At 34.5% G+C, this 21788-nt stretch overlaps 6 protein-coding genes and 1 long non-coding RNA gene across 10 annotated transcripts; 3 read left to right on the top strand and 4 right to left on the bottom strand.

Annotated features, from left to right (window-relative positions):
• Positions 1-167: 167 nt before the first annotated feature.
• On the bottom strand, positions 168-1442 carry LOC108859350 (uncharacterized). Of its 2 annotated transcripts, XM_018633245.2 has the most exons (4): positions 1266-1442; positions 923-1147; positions 675-754; positions 168-530 (listed from the first exon to the last, which is right to left on the bottom strand). In XM_018633245.2, the coding sequence occupies exons 2-4, from the start codon at positions 1103-1105 to the stop codon at positions 380-382; spliced, it is 414 nt and encodes a 137-aa protein (XP_018488747.1). In that variant the 5' UTR covers positions 1106-1147; positions 1266-1442; the 3' UTR covers positions 168-379. The 2 variants fall into 2 exon arrangements, with proteins under 2 accessions (XP_018488747.1, XP_018488745.1); XM_018633243.2 differs by having other exon boundaries at positions 923-1437.
• Positions 1443-3132: 1690 nt separating this feature from the next.
• Positions 3133-6730, top strand: LOC108856183 (serine/threonine-protein kinase STY8). Its single transcript, XM_018629924.2, has 15 exons — positions 3133-3458; positions 3611-3725; positions 3830-3909; positions 4001-4111; positions 4192-4246; positions 4333-4443; positions 4533-4583; positions 4786-4958; positions 5053-5160; positions 5237-5310; positions 5397-5572; positions 5674-5769; positions 5922-6002; positions 6086-6139; positions 6240-6730. The coding sequence occupies exons 1-15, from the start codon at positions 3253-3255 to the stop codon at positions 6384-6386; spliced, it is 1638 nt and encodes a 545-aa protein (XP_018485426.1). The 5' UTR covers positions 3133-3252; the 3' UTR covers positions 6387-6730.
• A 386-nt stretch (positions 6731-7116) lies between these two features.
• LOC108857333 (UPF0548 protein At2g17695) lies at positions 7117-8227 on the top strand. Its single transcript, XM_018631312.2, has 3 exons — positions 7117-7372; positions 7471-7647; positions 7733-8227. Exons 1-3 carry the CDS (start codon positions 7314-7316, stop codon positions 8121-8123), a joined length of 627 nt encoding a protein of 208 aa, XP_018486814.1. The 5' UTR covers positions 7117-7313; the 3' UTR covers positions 8124-8227.
• A 246-nt stretch (positions 8228-8473) lies between these two features.
• LOC108805351 (protein NOI4-like) lies at positions 8474-9032 on the bottom strand. The gene has a single exon (XM_018577373.2). The coding sequence runs from the start codon at positions 8807-8809 to the stop codon at positions 8600-8602; it is 210 nt and encodes a 69-aa protein (XP_018432875.1). The 5' UTR covers positions 8810-9032; the 3' UTR covers positions 8474-8599.
• Positions 9033-12308: 3276 nt separating this feature from the next.
• LOC108805350 (serine acetyltransferase 2) lies at positions 12309-14799 on the top strand. 3 transcript variants are annotated; one of them, XM_056986755.1, is made up of 11 exons: positions 12309-12450; positions 12554-12718; positions 13125-13322; positions 13411-13470; positions 13539-13634; positions 13718-13742; positions 13835-13929; positions 14022-14188; positions 14275-14348; positions 14426-14485; positions 14573-14799. In XM_056986755.1, exons 2-11 carry the CDS (start codon positions 12578-12580, stop codon positions 14617-14619), a joined length of 963 nt encoding a protein of 320 aa, XP_056842735.1. In that variant the 5' UTR covers positions 12309-12450; positions 12554-12577; the 3' UTR covers positions 14620-14799. The 3 variants fall into 3 exon arrangements, with proteins under 3 accessions (XP_056842735.1, XP_056842736.1, XP_018432874.1); XM_056986756.1 differs by having other exon boundaries at positions 12325-12450; positions 12557-12718; XM_018577372.2 differs by having other exon boundaries at positions 12356-12718.
• A 543-nt stretch (positions 14800-15342) lies between these two features.
• On the bottom strand, positions 15343-17743 carry LOC108805349 (cyclin-B2-1). Its single transcript, XM_018577371.2, has 10 exons — positions 17553-17743; positions 17339-17462; positions 17182-17247; positions 16941-17091; positions 16737-16865; positions 16548-16637; positions 16241-16462; positions 16062-16160; positions 15792-15970; positions 15343-15700 (listed from the first exon to the last, which is right to left on the bottom strand). Exons 1-10 carry the CDS (start codon positions 17614-17616, stop codon positions 15565-15567), a joined length of 1260 nt encoding a protein of 419 aa, XP_018432873.1. The 5' UTR covers positions 17617-17743; the 3' UTR covers positions 15343-15564.
• A 1997-nt stretch (positions 17744-19740) lies between these two features.
• On the bottom strand, positions 19741-20831 carry LOC108860529 (uncharacterized). The gene is made up of 3 exons (XR_001950705.2): positions 20692-20831; positions 20491-20574; positions 19741-20148 (listed from the first exon to the last, which is right to left on the bottom strand). It is a non-coding gene; the product is annotated as an uncharacterized LOC108860529 (long non-coding RNA).
• Positions 20832-21788: the final 957 nt, after the last annotated feature.

Here is a 21788-nt window from a genome sequence, read left to right as displayed (position 1 = left end):
ACTGTTCTATAAGAACATTAGTTGGACTTTGGCTCACATACCTTTCAATTAACAAGAAAATAAACACAAACAATTCAATAAATACCCAATTTGAGATATGGATAGAGATTAATTGTTCATCTGATATGTAATGAATCTTTCTTATTGGTAGAATATAAACATCAAAGTATAATAACCTTATCATCTATGGAACAAGAAGAAATTAATGTTCCATAGTAATATTGAATTTTATTCAATAGTTACAAATCAACAACCACACAACAAAGTCCATATCCATTAACAAGGAAACAGTAACAAATGAATGTACATAGACACAAACACGCACATATATGTAGACATATACACAAGCAATTGATCTTGAAAGAGATTTTGCTCTTATCTAAAAGACATTGAGCGACGTTGCATAGAGTGGAATGCAAGGCTTGAATGAGAAATAGTTTGGTACATAAGACGAAAAACTTTTTCTCTTCAGTGAATCAGAAGATCCAAGAGCAGGCTGGTTCAAGTATGCGTACTTGCTCTTCATCCACCTGATAGATAATAAACAGTCAAAAATTCAAAGTTAAAAGACATTTTAAATAACTGAGAAAAAGACATAGGTGGTTCTTGTTTTAGGCTGGTTCAAGATATATGATTAAGGACAAATATTATATGGATGAGAACTAAACAGAGACCAGTCTTTTATTCCCTCATGAACTTCGATTTCCGGGTCCTCCATGTCCAAGCTTTCTTCAAAGCGTTTGTAGTCCTCATCCTGCAACAACTATCGATCTTAGAACCTCTACTCATCCATTGGTTTGATCTAAAGAATCTCCCCAAGTTAAAAACATGATATCATATAAAACTTCTACAAAATAAACATCCACTTTCCTTCTTAAATGAATTAAGAACGCACAAGAATTGTTAAAACCAAAGGACATACAGAGAGATTACGGGCTCTGACACGAGCTGCGGCCTTAATAGCAGCAAAAAGATGCTCCTCTTCAATGATCTGCTTCTGCCTCCAGAACTTCTTGATCTGTATATTGGTTATGCTGTCTCCATCGATCTTTCTTGATCCATATCCTGGAGATGGAGGAAGCGGTGGAGGAGAAGGAGGCGACATCAGTGGCTTCTTGAAACAAAAATTCTCAGACTCATCCACAATCTGCTTCTTCATATTTATACAGCTAAAAAACACTTTTAAGTATATGCACAACACAAGTAGCTCAAAGATCACAAAGAGGAGAAAAAAGCTACTGAACCTAACAGATTCTGAATCTAACCTTCAAACTAAAGAGATACACCTGAGATTCTTAAAGAGTCTACCAAACAATTAAATGAACGTCTACGTCTACTCTGCCAACTTGTTGCAATTATCTTGTACGTCAAGACAAACTATAAGCTTTAAGCTAAACTGTAGAAGAAAAAGACAGGTGGTTGTAACTTCTAAACTTCATTCAATAATAAAGTAAGCAATTAGGTGTTGTAATGGATAATGCAAAAGCATATATGGTCTTGAAGCACCTAAGGGCATCTCCAGCCGTTGAATCACAATGGCCATCGCAATCAATATCACCAAAAGGCCATTTTCAGCATGACGTACTCCATTAAACAACTGTTGGGTCTTGTTCTGTTCTTCACTTATGCTTAAAGCCGATGGTAATAAACAAAAGTAGATATGGTATTTGCAACTGAGTGAACTCGGATACATATATTCCATCTGAGCAGTAAAATTAGCTAAACAGAATTTGTAGGATGATATTTTGAGTTTCATATATGATCCGTGTCTAATCCAAACCAAACATGAATCTGATCCGTATAAATATATATAAAATAATGAAATTTTGAAAGTTGAATCCAAAAATTAAAAACCAAGAAAACAGGACCCGATAAACATCCTAACATGCAACTTTAATAGTTAACTAGTCCCAGCAGAGAAACGCATAGCCATAACAAGAACTGATGATTACTGAGGAAAAGATGATAATTTTATTATATACATGTTTTTTTCTTCTCTGTCCGGAATTTTTTCGAGAGGCGCGCTTCTTTGGTCAGCGCCGTCGGAACTGACTTAGATCTCTGCCGGTGCTAAGTTAGGCTCAGGGGCTGATGATAATGGGCTTAACGTAATTTAAATATTAGGGCCTTTCATAATTTTGTTTTTGGCGATGTTATTATGATTATTATAGCCAATATTTTAATTTGGGGTAGTAATTAGTAATGGCAATGAATGAGTAAGAATTTGGTCACTCGCTCACCTCTGCACCAAAAGAAAAAGAATTTGGTCACTTAATTCTTTGTTTAGTAGGGGGATGCCACTGCAAGCTCCAGCGAAAGCGCCGTACATGGCAGTGTCTTCAACTCTAGGACTAGGAAGACGAAGAAAATGAGTTGTTGAGAGAGATTTAGATTAGGCGTGTATATAGTACTCACGACTCAAAGGCTTTACAGTTTAATTTCTATATTCAACTATTTTCCCTCTGAAAAATGAGGACTATACATTTTAGTTTTATTTTTGTGTGCACTACTATACATTTTAGTTTATATTATTCTACAGTGACACTATTTTACTTCATTAACAACTGTCTGAAGAGAAAATTCAAAACACTGGGTTCGAATCAGTTGGGATGTTAAATCAGTTCGAAAAAGTGTTGATTTAGCTTTTTAAGTAGAGCCACTGAGTACGATAGTGAATAGTTGGTATAGCAAAAGTAAACATAATCTATTTAATTCCAACTACCTTTTAATCTATTTAAGAAGAGAAGAGAAGCGATTAGGACACTTATAAAAAAAAGTTTTTTACACATCTGGAAAAATATCTACATATTATGAATTTTGAATATAAAATACAGGAGTTGAATTATAATAATAATCAACTAATCATATAAAGGCATCATCACCACCAAGCTGTATTTTCCACTAATGACATCATTTTAAAGTTGATTTTACTTGTTAAAAATAAAGAATACACCACTATCCTCCAGTATCCTATCCAATCCAGTGATCCACTATTGGGAAGAAAAAAAAAAGAAGAAAAAGGACTAGTGGGGAATCTTGTGACCCACACAACGTGGTCTCCACCTAATGACGTGGATATTTCCAACGTGTAACACACCGTAACGTTTCTCCCTCACTCACTCACTCTCTCTCTCTCTAAATTAATCTCTATCCTTTTTTCTCTTTCCTGTTTCGCGTTTATTAGCAAGAATCTCTCTGTTCTGTACCTCTCTCAATCTTCACACAGTTACCGTTGCTGCTGAATCTCGTAACATGACGAGCACATACGAGTCGGAGAGCTGCGGAAGCAGAGCCGTGGTGGCGGCATCGCCGTCCCAGGAAAATCCTAGACACTGCCGGATGAAGCTCGATGTCTACGGCGAAATCTTACAGCGACTCCAAGAATCTAACTACGAAGAAGTTACTCTTCCTGATTTCGAGGATCAGCTTTGGCAACATTTCAGTCGCCTTCCTGCTCGGTACCACATTTTTGATTAGGTTTTTTTTTTTGTGTAATCAATTGGATTCTTAAAGTATTTGATCAGTTTAGGGTTTGACAAAAAGTGATAAACCTTTCTGTCTTAACCACGTGTCCTGACCCAATTGAATGGAGTATGTTCGTTGTTTCCAGATATGCTCTGGATGTTAAAGTTGAGAGGGCAGAAGATGTTCTCACGCATCAGAGGTTGTTGAGATTGGCTGAAGATCCTGCGACAAGGCCTGTCTTTGAAGTTCGTAGTGTACAAGTAATAATAATATTAAAGCTTTTGAGTTCCATTTTTAGCTCACTATAATATATATCTATATTTTTTTGTGTGTGATTTGGTTTATGTGGCCCTGTTTCTTGCAGGTTCCTCCCAGAATATCTGTAGACACTGACCCTGCGATGGAGGAAGATGCGCAAAGCTCTAGCCACACAAACAGGCAGGGGTAAAAAGGGTTTCTCTCTAACTGAGATCGATCCTAAACCCCATTTTCAACCTCTTTTTATCTCTCTCTCTCTCTTATTGATTTTTTAAAGGGTTCTTGCACCTCCAACTTTTGGCTCTTCTCCAAATTTTGAGGCTATAACTCTGGGTAATAAAATTGTTGAGGATGTTGATAGTGCTGTTAATGCTACCTTGGCTACTCGGTGAGATTTTCTTGTTTTTATTTTGTTTCTCTTTCGTTCATTATGTTTTTGACTTTGTTTTGCTTCTTCCTACTTTGCAGACCGATGCATGAGATCACCTTTTCAACCATCGATAAGCCTAAGCTCCTTAGCCAGGTTCCTGCTGCTTTTAACCACCACTATTTAGATGATGCTTCGTTATATAGACTTGTCTGGTTATTTCATCCATTTTTCTGTTTCAGCTGACTTCCCTGCTTGGTGAGCTTGGATTGAATATTCAGGAAGCTCATGCTTTCTCCACTGCGGATGGCTTTTCTTTGGATGTCTTTGTTGTTGATGGTTGGTCTCAAGAGGTATGATTTTAGAGCATCATGCTAACTTTTATTTGTTATCAGTTATCACTAAGGTGTTTATTAAACTTTAAGCATATTTGGATTTGCAGGAAACAGATGGTTTAAAAGATGCATTAAGCAAGGAGATACTGAAGCTTAAGGTATTTTCCATATCTCTTTAGATTGTTCTTAACATTTCTTATGTTTATGAAATAAGAAAAAATGGGCTGGTTCTCAAATTGAATTTGGAGGCTGCAACGCTATACCTCAGTGTGACGCTGTACCTTTTTTCTTGTTGATATGTTTTGCTTCAATCGGTTGGTCAGTTGCTCGCCTATATTTGCCGCTGTGTGTCTTCTACAGGATCAACCTGGTTCAAGACAGAAGTCTATTGCTTTCTTTGAGCATGACAAATCAAGCGACGAGCTGATACCCGCCTGCATTGAAATACCCACGGACGGAACTGACGAGTGGGATATTGACTTGAAACAGCTCAAAATTGAAAAGAAAGTCGCATCTGGTTCATATGGGGATCTGTGAGTTTACTGTCCTGTAAGCTGGTTTTATACAAATCTGTAGGTTGTTGTTGTTTAGAAGTTAGAGTAATATGTTATTTTGATGGCAATCCAGGCATAAAGGCACTTATTGCAGTCAGGAAGTTGCTATCAAATTTCTTAGGCCTGAGCGTGTAAACACAGAGATGCTTAGAGAATTTTCTCAAGAAGTTTATATCATGAGGTGGGTGTGCAATGTACTTCTTTTCATTGTTCTCAGTGACAATATGTGACTTGATTATTTTTTTTACTTTCTATAGGAAAGTCCGACATAAAAACGTTGTTCAGTTTTTGGGTGCATGCACACGATCTCCGACCCTCTGTATTGTGACTGGTAAGATCTTATTAGTAGATGTGAGTTTTGAGTAGTAATTCACAAAGACATGTCATCCAAGTTGACTAGTTTTATGTTTGTGACAGAGTTTATGTCTCGGGGGAGCATTTATGATTTTCTGCACAAACAGAAATGCGCTTTCAAACTTCAGACTCTGCTTAAAGTTGCACTCGATGTTGCAAAAGGGATGTGCTATCTGCATCAGAACAATATCATTCACAGGGACCTTAAGACTGCAAATCTTCTTATGGATGAACATGGAGTAAGATTTGCTACTCTGGTCAACAAATCTCCTTAAAATCATCCATTTTGATATATACCCTTTTCATTACCCTGTTCTGATATTTGGATAATTTTGAGCAGCTTGTCAAGGTTGCTGATTTTGGGGTTGCCAGAGTACAGATTGAATCAGGGGTCATGACAGCTGAAACAGGGACGTATCGATGGATGGCTCCAGAGGTAATGATCTGACGTTAAGATGTTCAGTGTGAAAATGTATGAAACCTTATTGCATCAGTCTAACGTGCGCTGACTCTCTCTCTCTCTCTCTCTCTCTCTCCTCTTTTTAATCTATCACTTGCTTACTTTGACAATATAATTGTGAAATCCAGGTTATCGAACACAAACCTTACAGTCACAAAGCTGATGTGTTCAGCTATGCGATAGTGCTATGGGAACTTTTGACTGGTGATGTAAGAGTCCGCTATATCATTCTCTGCTTTGAATTGTTTATGCCAAGTGAAAGATACTGACGTGTATTTGTAAATGGAAACAGATCCCATATGCTTACTTGACTCCACTACAAGCTGCTGTTGGTGTTGTTCAGAAGGTATTTTGCATTTTAAGAATCGTTGCATTCAAGTTTTTTTTTTTTTTTTTGTTGGTTCTTCCTCCAGAGGCTAAACTGAATTCTTTTGTTTTCTTCTCAGGGGCTTAGACCGAAGATTCCAAAGACGCACCCAAAAGTGAAGGGACTTCTAGAGAGATGCTGGCAGCACGACCCAAAAGAAAGACCAGACTTTGAGGAAATCATAGAAATGCTTCAACAGATAATGATTGAGGTAAACGTAGGATGATCCGAGTGAAAAAAAAAAACCCTAGAGAGGCGACAGAGCAGGATGTGGTGGTGAAAACAAGCAGGTTGGAGATGAAGCCCATGCAAAGACAAGCAGTGTCTTGGTTTCTTACAAGCCCTCAAAAAGCCCCGTTACTAGTTCTGATCAATTTGATTGATAACTCTCTTGCATTTTGAATTGTACAGTTTTTCTTCTTTCTTTGGGTGTGGCTAGTGGAGAAGGCCCTAGTTTGACCTTAGTGAGTGTTTTCTCCTTTTAATTGCTCTTTGATGGTTCCTTTGTACCTTAGAAAACACTCTACACTTTTTTTTCCTTATAAAAAAGGTGCGTATTCATTTGACTAATCATTTTCTTCACCTAGTCAAAAGATGGTATTTTTATGAGCAGACGTTTTGGATATCGCATAGTTTCCACTCACACATCCTGTTATGTGCCCACTACGAGATGGGTAATGTAATGACTTTTTTTTAACTACTTGATGCAAAGCTGACAACTATTCCATTAGTTTAGTAACTTCAGCTATGCTCCAACCATTTCGAATCTGGAAGTGTTCTCAAAAACGATGAAGCTTAATGATCATAGCAGTTAAAACTTATTTACAAATTCATCATCAAACACCGTGCCGTTCGCTATGCAAAGAAACGGCATAATCCTAAACCCGAAACTCATGATGAGGAACAAAGGACAAACCGAACAAGATGGGATTTAAAAATAAAAACACGCCTCTGAATTGTGAAGCGTACAGTCTCTCCTCTCTTCACGTCTCTGATCTCACTTCCAAATTCGAAATATCTCAAATTTTCGATTTTTTAAATTAAAATTTCAAAAAAAAAAAAAACAACTGGTTCTGGCTATTTACAGTGTTATTTATCTAATCTATCTGGTGGTGATTGTTTGTGGGTCTGATTCAATTCGAGTGGGGAAGAGATGGTGTTCTTGAGCTGGGGCCGTCCATCTACCGAGCAACAACAACAAGTTATCAACAAGTAAGATCATCCAAAATTCACAACTTTTGCAACCAAAAAAAAAACTCTCTTTTGAGTATATAATATATAAATGTTGTGTTGTGATTTCCAAAATCCAGATCAGGAACGTTCAATTACGACAGCAAGTACAGAGGAGCTTCGTCTAGAACAGCATCTAAACTAAAAGAAGATTCAGAAGTCAACAAAGATGGGTTCTTCATCAATCACTCTCGTGTCTTAGTGGGTTCTGGTAAAGAGAGTTACGACAAGGGGAAACAAGCTCTTCAGAACTGGAAGTACTGTTTTTTTTCTTCTTTTAAATAAATCTTTTATTTTCTTCTATCTCATTGATTTTTTCAAATTTGACAAAAAAAATTGCAGGCACATTGGTATGGATTGGGCATTTGTTGATCCTAAAACTCCGGTTGAAACCGGTAAGAAGTTGTGCGTATGTGTGAAAGAAGTTCTTCCGTGGGTGATGCTTCCTCTTCAAGTGGCTTACGTGGACGAAAGAAAGAAGTCTAGGAAAGGCCCCGCGCATTTCGGTTACGGATGCGGCACTCTCGAGGGACATTTACTAGCTGGAGAAGAGCGGTTCTCGATTGAGCTGGATGGAGATGGTAAAGTGTGGTATGAGATAACGTCCTTGTCAAAGCCAGCTCATTTCTTGTCCTTCCTTGGTTATCCTTATGTCAAGCTCAGGCAGAAGCACTTTGCTCATCATTCTTCTGATGCTGTCCTTAAACATCTTACTGCTTCTTCTTCATCTTGAAAATGATATGAGGGTATATTTTAAGTTGTATGTTTACGATAAATCAGTGTTGCATCTTTTCTTCTCTCATATATATTGAATAGAAGTTCTTAACTTCTTATGGATGCATAATGTTCTTAACTTTTTATGGATGCATAATCTTAGTAGCACAACTTGTTGAAGAGATTTCATGGAGACTGTAAGGAAGAAGAACATATTTTTTGTCAATCTAAACAAAGATGTTCAATAGCTTGGTGTTCACCTCAAAATCAACTATCCTGATTCAACATTATCATTTTATAAATGTTTTCATTCTTTAATCACATTTCAAGAACTACAAGTTTTGTTGATTCTATGCATATTATTACCCAATGCATGAATATAGATCATAAGAAAACAAAAAGGCAGAATCTTTTGTGTTAGAATGACTAAAAGTTCTCAAAGGCTCATTAGGCTCAAAGCTAAACTCTCTCTTAGGATTAGAATTTAACACAAAATCAAGAAAAGGTAAAACAGAGCCATTTCTTGACCGCTGGTTTATCACCGTCTTGTTTCCTTTGAGAATTGGTCTTGGTCGAACTCCGTCCAGTCTTTTTATCTTCACCAGCTTTGCTGAATATAACCGTGTATCCATCCGCCGTTGCCGGATCATTCACATCCCAATCCCCAAATTTTGGCAAAGGCCTTCCAGCGTCGTTTGATGCCATTTTGGATCAAGAAAGTTAACAATCTTAAATCTCTTAGAGAAATATAAAACCTTTTCTTTCTTCTTAGATGAGTTGATGATTTTGTTTAGAGGTTCTGACCCACGATGCAGTTTTATAATGTAGAAACTGAATAAGAAGAAAGAGATTTAAAAAATAATAAACAGATAATTAGGATTGTTTTTGAAAGCTTCCTTTGAATTGGAAGCGTTTCAGACACGGTAGAATATTCTATTGCCTTCTCTCTTTTAATGTCCTATAAAATTAGAATCTTTCAGAGGTACAAAATGGTTGGCCTTTCCGCGTAAGAAATCTAATTATAGCAGTTCCAGATCCATGGCTGATCTGTTTTTTTTTCATTTGCATTCCGTGATAGACAAGTTATTATGGTTTTTAAATAACGTAGATCACAAGCTTCCCAATTTCATTATCTCTTTTGCTCAGCAGATACTTGTCTACTTTGAATCCTAGTTCATCCATTTAGCCAGGACTTACGGTTCAGGCGGTGACCCACTAGTCATATGCTCAAACACTTTGATGAAGACATCCAAATCAAGTTTAAAGAACCAAACTCGAATCCAGAGTTGGAACATATCGAGCCTTGTCCCAACAAGCAGCTTCAAGAAGATGAACCCGACTTGACCGAACTTGAGTTGCAAGACGTCTGAACTTTCTAGCACGTCAAAGGAGCCAGACAAAAAAACTAAAAGTCTTCAACACAAGTACAACAAACCCGTGTAAAAGACCAATAGAAGACTGGTGAAGCATTCCTGTATATATTAAAATGAAAAGTTAATTTTTGTTTAGGTGTCAATTATATATTACAGAGATTATTTTTAAAAATTGTTATAATTTGATTGGTTAAAGAATTTTCAATTATTTTAATTAGATCTAAAATAAAAAATATGTTTATAATTAATTAATATTATTTACCAAATAATCTGAATGATATTACAAATTATAATTTATGGTAACTAATTTTCAAAATTATAAAAGTGTAATAATGTTTGATTAATTATTTTTATATTTATATACTGCATAATATAATTAATAGAACACGATTTATAGAAACTGTTATAATGATTTCATATTCTTATATAAAAAATATTTTCATATATAAAGTATTATATTAATTATTAATGTTTTTAATATCAATATATGTCCCATAAATCATTAATAAAAAATTTAAAACATTTATCAAATTATCTATTCTTGTTTACAAAGTTATTTTATCATAATTTCAAATTATTTATAAGAGTGTATAAATTGTTTATAAGAGATAAAAATTCTTCTATATATTAAACGAAAAGTCACCTAAGTAATTTTTCTTACTTGTTGATCATTTGTGAAGTCTTAACAAAATTGTTTAATTTTCTTGGTCAATAATTTTTATTTCTATTTTATTTATTTTATTTTATATTTAAAATAAAAATAAATCTAGAACCAATTAATATCATTTTCCAAATATTCTAAATTATATTAAAATAATAATTTATGGTAAATAATTATTGAAATTACATAAAAAATAGTATCGTTTGATCAATTTTATATTTATAAACTATGTAATATAATGAATATTTTTATAATTTTTAGTTACTTTAGTTTGATATAAAATAAAAGTTAAGTCTAAAACTAATTATTATCACTTGCCAAATAAGCTAAATAATATTACAAATAATAATTTATGGTAGCTAATTTTCAAAATTATTGAAAGTGTTATAATGTTCGGTCAATTCTTTTTATATTTATGTCCTACATAAAATAATTTATAAAAAAATTGTTTATAAAAATCATTATAATGATTTCATATTCACATAAAAATATAGTTGTATCTATAATAATTATAAATCTTTTATAATGTCCATATATGATTTATAAATAATTAGGCCTTGAAGATTGGACAAACTATATTTAACGAAACAAATGAGAACTTTGATTTAGAAAATGTTTTGAATTTAATTTTAAATAATATAATGAATGAGGTAATGTTATGATTGAAAAATTATTCTAAGATGGATTTTGGTTCATTAATTGTATGATTTGTTTTGGAGAAATAAATATTTGGTAAAAATATGTAAAAATTTAAGAAAATATGAGCAAAATTTTAATAAAAAGAATGAAATGATATGAAAAAAATAAAAAGAGGCCTAAGAAAATGCATGATATGTGTTGGACAAATATTTTTCATTACTAAATTTTCATCAGTTATTTTTACATCAAATTTATAGAAATTTTAAAATATTCTATACATAATATATATATTTTTATACAATATTTATATCCGCAAATTCGCAGAAAACCACTTAATTTTGTTTACAAAATTTGACCGGACTGCCTAAAATCAACAATGTCAAGTTACCAGCCCAAATATACAAGACTTCTGTCCATTGATTTATCATTCATATAGATTTTTAACATCTTTAAAAAATAAAGCAATAAAGCAAGACAAGTCATAGAAATGCCTTATAATTCAAATCAAACAACAAACAACCCAGCCACAACCTCACCTTCATTAATAAGTTGCACATTTCACAAATTCATTATGTTTTGATTTATGCATTTGATATCTTGTTTCTGTCTTTGCCATTTTAAATTTAAAGCACATAAATTTAACTTTGTAGCAATATTAATCATGATTTTCATTTATGTATTCGATTCTTGTTCTGAATTAGTCCCAAAAGGGTCAAAACGGAGAGAACAACTTATACGTACACTAATTTTAATACAATCATGAACAATTAGTTTGGACATGAAATTATTCTACCACTAAATAGCTATTTTAAAAATTTCTATATTTTTACTTTACAAAAAAAATCCTATAAAATATTATAATTCACATTTGAAAAATAATTAAACTCATAATTGGTATTAAAATATTATTTCAACTTGAGTTATAAAAATAAAAATATTTAAATTATCGAATAGGTAATCATAATATTTTAACAATTGTTTATTAATTTTAACAAATAAGTATTATTGTAATTATAAAATCCAAAAATTGAGTGTAATATGTTTTTAAAATTTAACAAATTTAGCATAAATGAAAACATAAGTTTCACCATAAAAGAAAATTTAATCGATACAGAAATAGAGACAAAGTTAAAATTTAATATTTTAAAATGTGGATGAGAATTTAGTTATTCTTTGAAGAATTAATTAATCAGACTTTTACCCATCCGGGTTGACAAAGGAAAGTAGGGAAATATTAAGGTTGAAATTTTGTAAAGAACATGACAAGTTGACACCATTTGTGGTGGTCTTTCTCTTATATATTGATATTCCCCCCTCGAGGAATACGATTAAGATCCCATTCAACTCTAATAATAATTTATATTCCTTCTTGATTAAATAAACAATTATCTTATTAGTCAAGAAAAGAAACAATTATCTTGTGTAGGAGACCCTAATCACCCATTCCGAACTTGGACTCAATCCCGGTCGCAACCAGATAAGGCCAAAAAGAATACAAAAGTAAAAATAAATACAAACGATATCGTACAACCATTCAAAGCGGTGGACATTGGACACAACACATAAAGACTTTGGATCAACGAGACACAACCAAAACAACACAACGACCATCAGGAGAATCAGAGTGAATGAGAGGACCGGACCCCTCTTAGAAAATAAAAAAGACTAAAAGGGTTTTTATCTCAGTCTCTCTTTCTCTTTTTTATCATCATCATCGCATCCATTTAAAGTTGCATCCTTTACCTCTCTCTCTCTCTCTCTCTCCTCTCCAATCAGAAGACTTGGATTTGATCTTCTGATATGGACGGCGACGAGCTCCCTTTCGAGATGGGTATTGCCGTTTACGCTAAGGGAACGAATAAGTTCGAGTTTGACCCGGTTTTGCTGGATTCTGGTTACGATCCTATCTGGGATGCTATTAGAGAAGAAGCTAAGCTTGAGGTCTTCACTCAATTTCTAACACTTTATCTGCATCATCGCTTCTTTTTTGGTGTTCGAGTCAATCTACAGTTTCAGTTTACTTTGTTATTTGATTACAGAACAATTGTTTTGTTTTTGTAGTAGTAGTAACTGTGTCCATTAGGGTTTTAGAATAAGTCAAATCTTGTTTCTTTTCGTTGAAAGCTTTGACATTTAATCTGACCACCATAGGATTTAAATGTTCAATCCCTCCAATGATCATCATCATCATACATAGACTTCATCCAGTAAGAAAGTAAACGAAATGTTTGAGTGATGTCTAGACTTTGAAAGTTGGAGAATAGTGCCAGTGTTGTTCTATGATATTTCTTCTATAAGTGTTGCTGCTTTGATTTGTGGAGTAACGAATATTTGTTGTGGTTATTAGGCAGAGAAGGAGCCTATCTTGAGCAGCTTCTTGTATGCTGGCATCTTAGCACATGAATGTTTAGAACAAGCTTTAGGGTTCGTCCTAGCCAACCGTCTCCAAAACCCAACCTTGTTGGCTACTCAACTCTTGGATATATTTAATGGTGTCATGATGCATGACAAAGGCATTCACAGATCGATTCGCCATGATATTCAGGTAAAAAACAAACACTCAATATAACAATACCTCTGAAAAGACATGATCTTTGTTTGTTTCTTGTGTGTCTCAACAATGATGATTGTAGGCATTTAAAGACCGGGACCCTGCTTGTCTGTCGTATAGCTCTGCTATTTTACATCTGAAGGTAACTCTCTACTTGGGTCGTTAGAGCTAAAACATCTCTCAAATTGGAACTATTTTGTTGTTGTACAGGGCTATCATGCGTTGCAAGCACACAGGGTTGCACACAAGTTGTGGAACCAAGGCCGGACACTATTAGCTCTTGCCTTGCAAAGCCGAATTAGCGAGGTAGTTTTTCTTATCATTTGTCTTTTGGTTAACTACATTTCAACTCAAATATCTGATTTACACTTGTGGGGGTTTCTCCTCAGGTTTTTGGAATCGACATACATCCAGGTAAAGTTTGAGTACTTTCTTAGATTCTCAATCTCCTCTCTGGTGCTTTAGTTGATTAGGTGCATTGACTCCTGGTTGTTCTACTCTTGTAGCGGCAAAAATTGGAGAGGGAATATTGTTGGATCATGGAACGGGAGTGGTCATAGGTGAGACCGCTGTGATAGGCAACCGTGTCTCCATCTTGCATGTAAGCATCTCTTCTATTCTCCAAACCATTCCACTCAAGAGGTCTATTACAAGATCAATATTTAGCTGAATTATCTTCTTCATTTCCATTAGGGTGTGACTTTAGGAGGAACCGGGAAGGAAACCGGGGACCGTCACCCAAAAATAGGGGAAGGTGCATTGCTTGGAGCCTGTGTGACTGTACTTGGAAACATAAGCATAGGTGCTGGGGCAATGGTAGCTGCAGGTTCACTTGTGTTAAAGGACGTTCCTCCGCATAGGTATAAAGGAAAATGAATCTGAAAAATCATTTGACTCTTTGTTTAGTAACCATTAACCACTAACATCCTTTCTGGGATTCTTCAAGTGTGGTGGCTGGAAACCCTGCTAAACTGATCAGGGTCATTGATGAGCAAGACCCATCTCTGGCAATGAAATATGGTGAGTTTGCAGATTCTTGTATACTTCCTGTTGTCTCGGATGGTTTAAGTGGTGACTGTTCTTGAATGAATATGCAGATGCTGCTAAAGAGTTCTTTAGACATGTAGCTGATGGTTACAAAGCTGCAATATCAAACGGTAACTTACACATTCACAGTAACATCAAGAGTTCTGAAACAACAGATTTTGAACCTGAGTTGGAATCTTTTGTGTTTCTAAAAACAGGACAATCAGTTTCATCAGAGAAAGGACACACTAACAGCACAACATGAGATCCTTGTTTGCCTTTGCTTATCAACAAAGGGTTATAATATCTCAGCATTTTCTCAATAAGTTGTTTATTAAAAAGATTTTTGATTTCTAAAAGTTTTCAGTCCCAAAAAAAAAAGACTCATCAACATAGTATAAATGATTCTTGCTTGAACATGAAATCTAACCATTGCCAAAAAGAATTATTACTGAAAAAAAACAAACTCAAATCACAAGTATCCGCAGCTTTATACTCACTCAAATAAGATAACCATTAACCAAAACAGATGATAAAAGAATCAAGCATGCCTTGCCTGGAAATCTTTCATGAAAGCAACAATCTTTTCAACTCCAGCCAAAGGCATTGCATATTGTAAATAGAAGCTCTCGTACCTCCCACTGATCTATTCCCCTTGAGCTGGCTGCACCATCTTTGATAAACTCTGCTTCCAACTCAGACTTCTCCAAAGTGAAATGGAAATTTGTTTTTCTAAGCATACGAGGACAGTGGATCATTACAATGCTTGTTTTGTTTTTGTTTTCTCTGAAACTCAACTATATAGGTTCTCAAAGCTTGTGTTGTTTCACTAAAAGATACACAACCTCTTCTGAACCGAAACAAGAAAGAGCTCACAATTCATGAATCCTTGCTCTTGCCTAGGCTCATATTCACATTGGCTAAAAAAAATGTATAACAATCTAAAAGTATAAGGTGATGCTGTAACATCTTATAAAGATAACCTAACTCTGATCATTATGGAATTTATTGTTAAAAAATGTCATGTAAAACGGAAGTTACAATTAAAGTGAACAACGATAAGGAATCAGAATTCAACTTCAGACAGACAAATTGAACAATTTTTTTGGCTGTGTGTTATTTGTGCTTCAGATGAAACGAGGAACTTTGTCAAGAGAACTGTACAAAAAATATCACTGTCTTTTTGCAGCCTTTAAGGATGATGAGACGACTAAGAAACAATAAAGTGTGCAGCTTCGCACTTGGCTATGTACCCAAACTTGAATGTGCTGTACTTCCTATATACTCCTGTCAATTTCCCAGTGGCCGCCCTCTGATGAAGACTCACCATCTTCCTACAACATTCCCTGCAAAACCCCACACCATGACAGTTTAGTAAACAGATTGGTCTTCATTGATGGAAGAATCAGTTTTTTTGAATGAGATGGAGAGACTTACATGAGCTGATTTTCAGAGTAGTGAGAGTGGAATTCACATGTACGGTTCCATTTCCTGAATCCATCAAGTGTACATTGAGCAGTGTACACGGCCGTGGCAGCTAGTAATGAAGGTGGAAACCGAAGCATCTCATACTCCACAAGGGCAAGCTCGATCAAGAAGGACGCCAAAACCTCACACTGGTTTTGACACAGTTTCACCTATTAGTTCTTGTTTTTTTCCTTTTTATATAAATCCACAACTTTTAAGTTAATTGTTTGCAAAACTTACTTTCTTGTCTGCTTGAGCTGCCTTAAGGAATCTTCTCAAGAAAGGGTATTGTGTAGGCAACGAGACATTGAATTGCAAAGTGCTCAACATCATTTTCTCCTGCAAAAGAACCATTTATTTAATCAGAGAAATGTCTTAAAATTATTAAATGAGACAAGACTGAAGAACAGCACTTTTACCATGTGTAGAACATCAGTCCTGGCATAAGCTCTGTCTGAAATGAGCACTAAATCTTCAACAAGAGGAACTGAAACCTCTTCATACTTGCAAGCTAAAAACAAAGCCACCAGCCCTACAAGCTGAAGCTTCTTTCTCAACACAGCTTTCTTGGACAAGAATCTATCTATCAGATTCACTGTCAGGAACAGTGTCTCGTTCATCAGATCAAACTTGTCATGTACCTGACAATTTAATTTAGCTTCTTCAGTCTCTCAATCACTCAACTACACTGTAACATTCATTCTAGAGTAATGTATATATATATACCTCGATCAACCAGTCGATTAGTATAGCTCTCATCTTCTCGTTTAAGTCGATTTGCTGCATCATGTAATCTACTGGAACACAGCTAAACCTCTGCAAATTTTCAAATCAATAACTTCTTGTCAGGATATAACTCAAGGCCCTCTTTTGTTGCTTCAAAGACACGTAACAAGTAAAAACCAAAATTTTCACCTCCATTTGTCGGTGAAATGCGTATAGATCTTGGACATACTCAACAGCTGCAAGTGAGTTCTTGGCATCTGAGACATCGATGTCCAAGATTGGTTCTTCCACTACCACATCCTCCATCTCAACTTCCTCCTGTCATCAAATTCACTCTTTTTAATTAGTTCGATTTGCATTCAAAGCTAAGATCTTTATCAAAGTTGTGTTTACCATTGGATCATCAGCTTCAGTGTAAGGCTTCTCCAGAGACATTGGCATTGGTTGGTCCAATGTAGCTTCTTCTTCGTTTGCGCTTGGAACTGTTGGCTTCAGCTTCTTCTTCTCCTCATTTTGACACAAGGGCTCTTCTTCAACTCGAGATCTGCAAAGATCAAAAACATCTTATTCTCTCTCAAACTGAATCAAAGATAAAACACACAAATAAGAAGTGAAAGGTTCAAGCTTTTAATACCTTGTAACTGAGGATCTCAGAGGATGATCAAGCTTCTTCTTTTGACATCCTTCTTCTTCTTCTTTCCTACCGATTCATACATTCATCCAAAACCCATAAGCACAAATCAAACTCAAAGACAGAGAGAGAGAGATGAGAGGTTTTGTTGAAATTTTACTTGGATAAGTTTACTCTCTTGTTGACAACACAAGGATAGCGTCTTGCACCAACCAGATTCTGATTAATCACACCCAACACTCTTCTCTTCGTCTCTTGTCCGAACTTTCTACTTCTCGTTTCATCTAATAACACAACATTATATGTGTCAGAATTCTCCATTGTTAAAAGACCTTAGAACTCTCGTATTAAACTAGAAATAATCCTATTATTACCTTGAAGAATCGTCGTCGTAGTGTGTTGTCCAACGACGATGTTGTTCTCACAAGAATTAACCATTTTTTTTCCAAGAAAAAACACCACCAAAGACACTAGAAGAAGAGGACCTAACCCGAAGAGATCTTAGTCTGATATTACAGACGAATCTGGACAATGGAATGATATAGGCTATGACAGAGGAAGGAAGATAAAACAAAAATATAGAAAGTGTTATTTTTATTTTATTTTAAAGAAAGAACGGCTAGGATGAGAATATGACCGTTGGATTGTGAGGAAATAAAACGATTTACTTCCAAGTCTGGCGTGAGAAAAGACTTAACGGTAACTTTGTTGGTTCAAGGCATGTGCCCTTCTTCGTCTCTTCTTATTATTTCAAACTACTTTTTATTATTCTTTTCGTTTTTTGGGTGGCCTTCTACTTTATTTTCAGATGAAAATGGTGCGCTCCATAGGCGCGGCTTAACAAACTTTTTCATTTTTTTGATTATTTTTAAATGTGAATTAATTTTATTATTTCATAATCAAGAATCTTAATATCCGTATTTACAGAGCTAATCATATGCTCTCTCAGACTAATTTCAGAGAATACTTCGTTTAGGAGACAATGACCAGATTCCGTACCGAGAATTATGCTGTCCCGTGACAGTTCTTTCCATTTCAAGTGTTGTGTTTGTGAATATATTAATATTCCATTCAGTCAAAAAAATATATTAATATTCCATTTATTAGCCTAAAATATTTTTGGAAAAAAATTAAATCAAATACTTAAGCCTTCTCTATTCAGTGTACATCATATGATTCATAGCACATTTGTTCTGGTCAAGAATTAATATAACCAAACCCCACATATTCTCTCCAGATCAACTATTTAACTGAGTTTGCAACAGAATTTAACTAAACAAATTTTCGGATTTTGAAAATAATAAGAAATGTATATGTTTTATTATTGTTAAAAATTCATAACACATGTTTAATTAAGAGTTCAGCCATTATAATTTGTTTTCATATATATGCGATTTACAACTTTGAGATTTAATAATGACATACATATATATAGCCAAAGAATTAATCATTTACCTTACAGAACAAAGAACTTATGATTTTTACGAAGATCTAGACATAACGGGCAGTGCAAGGGAATGAAGCCGTGGACATGGGGAGAGCCTCCTTAATTATCATCAACTTTCTCAGTTAATTAATTAATTAGATGATTAATAAAGTACGTTGTTTTCGTAAACCAGACGCATAAGAGATGAAGACAAGTTTAAAATTCTAAAACCCAACATGAATTGGACCAAACAGAAACCAATAATATAATTTGGGTGGAGATGACTTGCAAAAAGATAGATGGTCTACAAATATTTTGAGAGAATCAATGATACAAATGATCTAAAATATATATTGAAGCCCAGCCCACCTTGTTCAAAGAACAATTTGTGTTACCAGTGTATTGTGCAATTTTAGCATTATTAGGTGATTTGTTTGAGGTTATTTGTTCAAGAAGATATTCTCCGTACAAGTCATTTAACCTAATGACGTTAGTAATAATTCGATCATGCCCATTAGAGCCAAACAGGAAGTGACTAGTGTTTAATGCTGGACGGCCGTATTGGGAGGAAATATGTGACCAAGAAATACTCTCTTCCACACTGAGGAAAAATAACGACTACTGTAAAAAAAAAAAAGATCAAAAACAAATAATTGCAAGAGCTTAGCTGTGTAAGAGCATCAAGCAACGAGGATAACGTCTACATGCTGTTTCTTTTTTTTACGCAAAGCCTAGAGACTACAACTGGGATCGTCCCTGCGTATCCACCACCCTCTGATACAAAAGGGGTGTGAACGTTGGAAGGTTGTCATGTCTTCATTGTTGTATTCTTGGTTAATGTGATAACCGTTGATTGGAAAATAAGCCATATCAAAATTTGATGCTTACGATCTTGCCTAGAGGGCTTAAAATTCAGTTACGTTTTGGGATTAGTTCAAGCCAAGAAGTGGTTAAACGAGATATCTCTAAACCATGAACATCCCTTTAACTGTCTACAGGCAATCGTTCGATCCAAAAATTTAAATGTTCTTGGTCACATGAATTGGATACAACCAATATTATCTTTATCTAGACCCTTCTGTTTTACACGTTAACATAAGGGTGATTTGCGTCACAATGCAGCCTTTTCGTACACATACTAACCGATTAAAGATCTATAAAAGAAATTATTTGCATAAAGGTACTCATTAAACATCAACAAGAACCCTGCATTACAACGAACTCAAGAGAAACAAACAAACATACAGAATAATTATCAAACATGGTAAAATAGAAAAGCATCCAAAACACACAGCAAGCACATACGAGGATTTGACATACGGAAAATACTCTCCGTGTCTTTTTTCTTGTCACAAACTTGAGTAATATATAGATTTATATATGATCATGATTTGGCTATCAACAGTTGTAATAGCAGTAGCAATCACGGAACGGCCACATAGTACACTGTCCCCACCAGTTGCTGTTATTTTGTTTGCACTTTTTGTTGCAATCGTTGCAGTCATAAACGAATTGGTAGTACGAACATGTACCGTATAGTGGTCCTGGTGAGAATCATAAAAGTAAGCTATTGTTAAAATGCATATAACTAAGTTGATTTGTTTGTCTTTCTTTGATCAAAAGGGAAATAAAGATGATTCTTTGGCAATGGAAGATTTAAGAAAATGTAAAAAGAATTTTAGGGTTTGGTAGTTTAGCACAGACAGTTGGCTTCATTGTGCCCTTACTTAGAGATTTTCACTGAGAGATGTTTTAAGCCATTCCATATAGTATTAGCAATGACTAGTGCGAGCCTTAGGAGGAGATTAGAGTTTGATCCAAATTCCTTCAAGTTAACTTAAGAAAATAAAAAGTAAAAGAAATTTAATGGAAGGTTTTTGGCCTACCTCCTGTTAGTGACAAGGCAGAGTGGAGGATGGAATGGTCAACTTGTTCACCGTTCAGCTGAGGCTTCGGATACAATCTGTTTCCTGGTAACCAGATGGGTTTGTTTGTGTCATAATATAAGGTTCTAAAATCTTTAATTTTTATAAGCTCTATAACTTGAACAATTGAACCTATAATACAAGAAAGACTTAGTAAATTACCAGTAGCTGCAACGACGATAGCAAACAGAATAGCAAGAATATAACCAGACCTCACAAAAGTGTTGGCCATCCTTCTTCTTCTTTAATTACTTTAGATTTGGAGAGGAATGAGAAACTATCAACTCGTAAGGAGTGTTTTTATAGTAAAAAGTCTTTGGCTTTTAGGGGTTCAAAAGTCTTATTGTTGATCTCACACGCCAATCTCAAGGCAATATAATACTCAATGTGTTCCGCATTCAATCGTTTTTAATAAACCTATTTAAAACAATTTACACAATAATTGAACCTCAAATTAAAAGAAGCTTATCTTTTGTGTGGAAAGTGTCTAGGACGTAGCGGGGGAGCATACTTATTTTTTTATTTATAATTTGAGGTATCCGAGGAGTTGAGGTCTGATCGATTAGTTTCATGTAAACATGTTTACTGACGACAGAGAGATCCGAAATAGTTAACACATTTCTAAGTCCTTGTTACCACTCGGAGAGCCTGGTTTGAAATGATCTTAAAAATGCAGGTGTGAATCAAGATGCCAACGCAACGCCAAGTATTTGAAGTTGACCCCAGCTAATATTATTTTTATTTTATTACTATTCGTGCTCCACGCAGAATTTTGTTATATTATTTTGCTAATAAGTATTTATTATTTTTTGGACCATATTGTATTTTGTTATTTCGTTGTTAATGTGTTAAACTTTTAATTAGTCCTACATGTTAGGGGTAGGTCGGATCCGGATGTCCGGAAATTTTAGTGTATCTGGATCTGTATATTTAAATCTGAATCTCGATTCATGTGTGGATATCTAAATTTGAATTTCGATTCACAAAAATAATTAAAATAAAAATAATATTTTTAAAAATATTAAAATTATAAAAATTATAAATAAAGTAAATATTTATAAAATGTATATCTATTATTAAAAAAAAAAATTATTAAACTAATTTTATGTATAAGTGTTAATATATCAAATATAACTATTAAATAAAATTAAAATTTTAATATATTTTTAGAAATATGAATTTGGATCTGGATATCCAAACGTAAAAATTAAGATATTCAGATCTGAATTTGGTTTGACGGATTTAAGATTTTAGTATAC

Source organism: Raphanus sativus, chromosome 5, assembly GCF_000801105.2.
Source record: "Raphanus sativus cultivar WK10039 chromosome 5, ASM80110v3, whole genome shotgun sequence".
NCBI lineage: Eukaryota > Viridiplantae > Streptophyta > Magnoliopsida > Brassicales > Brassicaceae > Raphanus > Raphanus sativus.
Note: the sequence above shows the minus strand (reverse complement) of the source record. Positions and strands in the feature narration are given on the sequence as shown.

Excerpts from the sequence above, each read along its gene's own strand:
- LOC108859350 (XM_018633243.2), bottom strand. The coding sequence starts at position 1,159 with ATGAAGAAGCAGATTGTGGATGAGTCTGAGAATTTTTGTTTCAAGAAG. Across the intron at positions 755-922 it reads TCAGAGCCCGTAATCTCTCT|GATGAGGACTACAAACGCTT; the intron begins GTATGTCCTTTG and ends TAGTTGTTGCAG. Across the intron at positions 531-674 it reads CATGAGGGAATAAAAGACTG|GTGGATGAAGAGCAAGTACG; the intron begins GTCTCTGTTTAG and ends ATTATCTATCAG.
- LOC108856183 (XM_018629924.2), top strand. The coding sequence starts at position 3,253 with ATGACGAGCACATACGAGTCGGAGAGCTGCGGAAGCAGAGCCGTGGTG. Across the intron at positions 4,112-4,191 it reads AATGCTACCTTGGCTACTCG|ACCGATGCATGAGATCACCT; the intron begins GTGAGATTTTCT and ends CCTACTTTGCAG. Across the intron at positions 4,444-4,532 it reads TTGATGGTTGGTCTCAAGAG|GAAACAGATGGTTTAAAAGA; the intron begins GTATGATTTTAG and ends TTGGATTTGCAG.
- LOC108857333 (XM_018631312.2), top strand. The coding sequence starts at position 7,314 with ATGGTGTTCTTGAGCTGGGGCCGTCCATCTACCGAGCAACAACAACAA. Across the intron at positions 7,373-7,470 it reads CAACAACAAGTTATCAACAA|ATCAGGAACGTTCAATTACG; the intron begins GTAAGATCATCC and ends TCCAAAATCCAG. Across the intron at positions 7,648-7,732 it reads CAAGCTCTTCAGAACTGGAA|GCACATTGGTATGGATTGGG; the intron begins GTACTGTTTTTT and ends AAAAAATTGCAG.
- LOC108805351 (XM_018577373.2), bottom strand. The coding sequence starts at position 8,809 with ATGGCATCAAACGACGCTGGAAGGCCTTTGCCAAAATTTGGGGATTGG.
- LOC108805350 (XM_056986755.1), top strand. The coding sequence starts at position 12,578 with ATGGACGGCGACGAGCTCCCTTTCGAGATGGGTATTGCCGTTTACGCT. Across the intron at positions 13,471-13,538 it reads CTGCTATTTTACATCTGAAG|GGCTATCATGCGTTGCAAGC; the intron begins GTAACTCTCTAC and ends GTTGTTGTACAG. Across the intron at positions 13,743-13,834 it reads TGGAATCGACATACATCCAG|CGGCAAAAATTGGAGAGGGA; the intron begins GTAAAGTTTGAG and ends CTACTCTTGTAG.
- LOC108805349 (XM_018577371.2), bottom strand. The coding sequence starts at position 17,616 with ATGGTTAATTCTTGTGAGAACAACATCGTCGTTGGACAACACACTACG. Across the intron at positions 17,463-17,552 it reads TACGACGACGATTCTTCAAG|ATGAAACGAGAAGTAGAAAG; the intron begins GTAATAATAGGA and ends TTGTGTTATTAG. Across the intron at positions 15,701-15,791 it reads TACTCTGAAAATCAGCTCAT|GGAATGTTGTAGGAAGATGG; the intron begins GTAAGTCTCTCC and ends GGGGTTTTGCAG.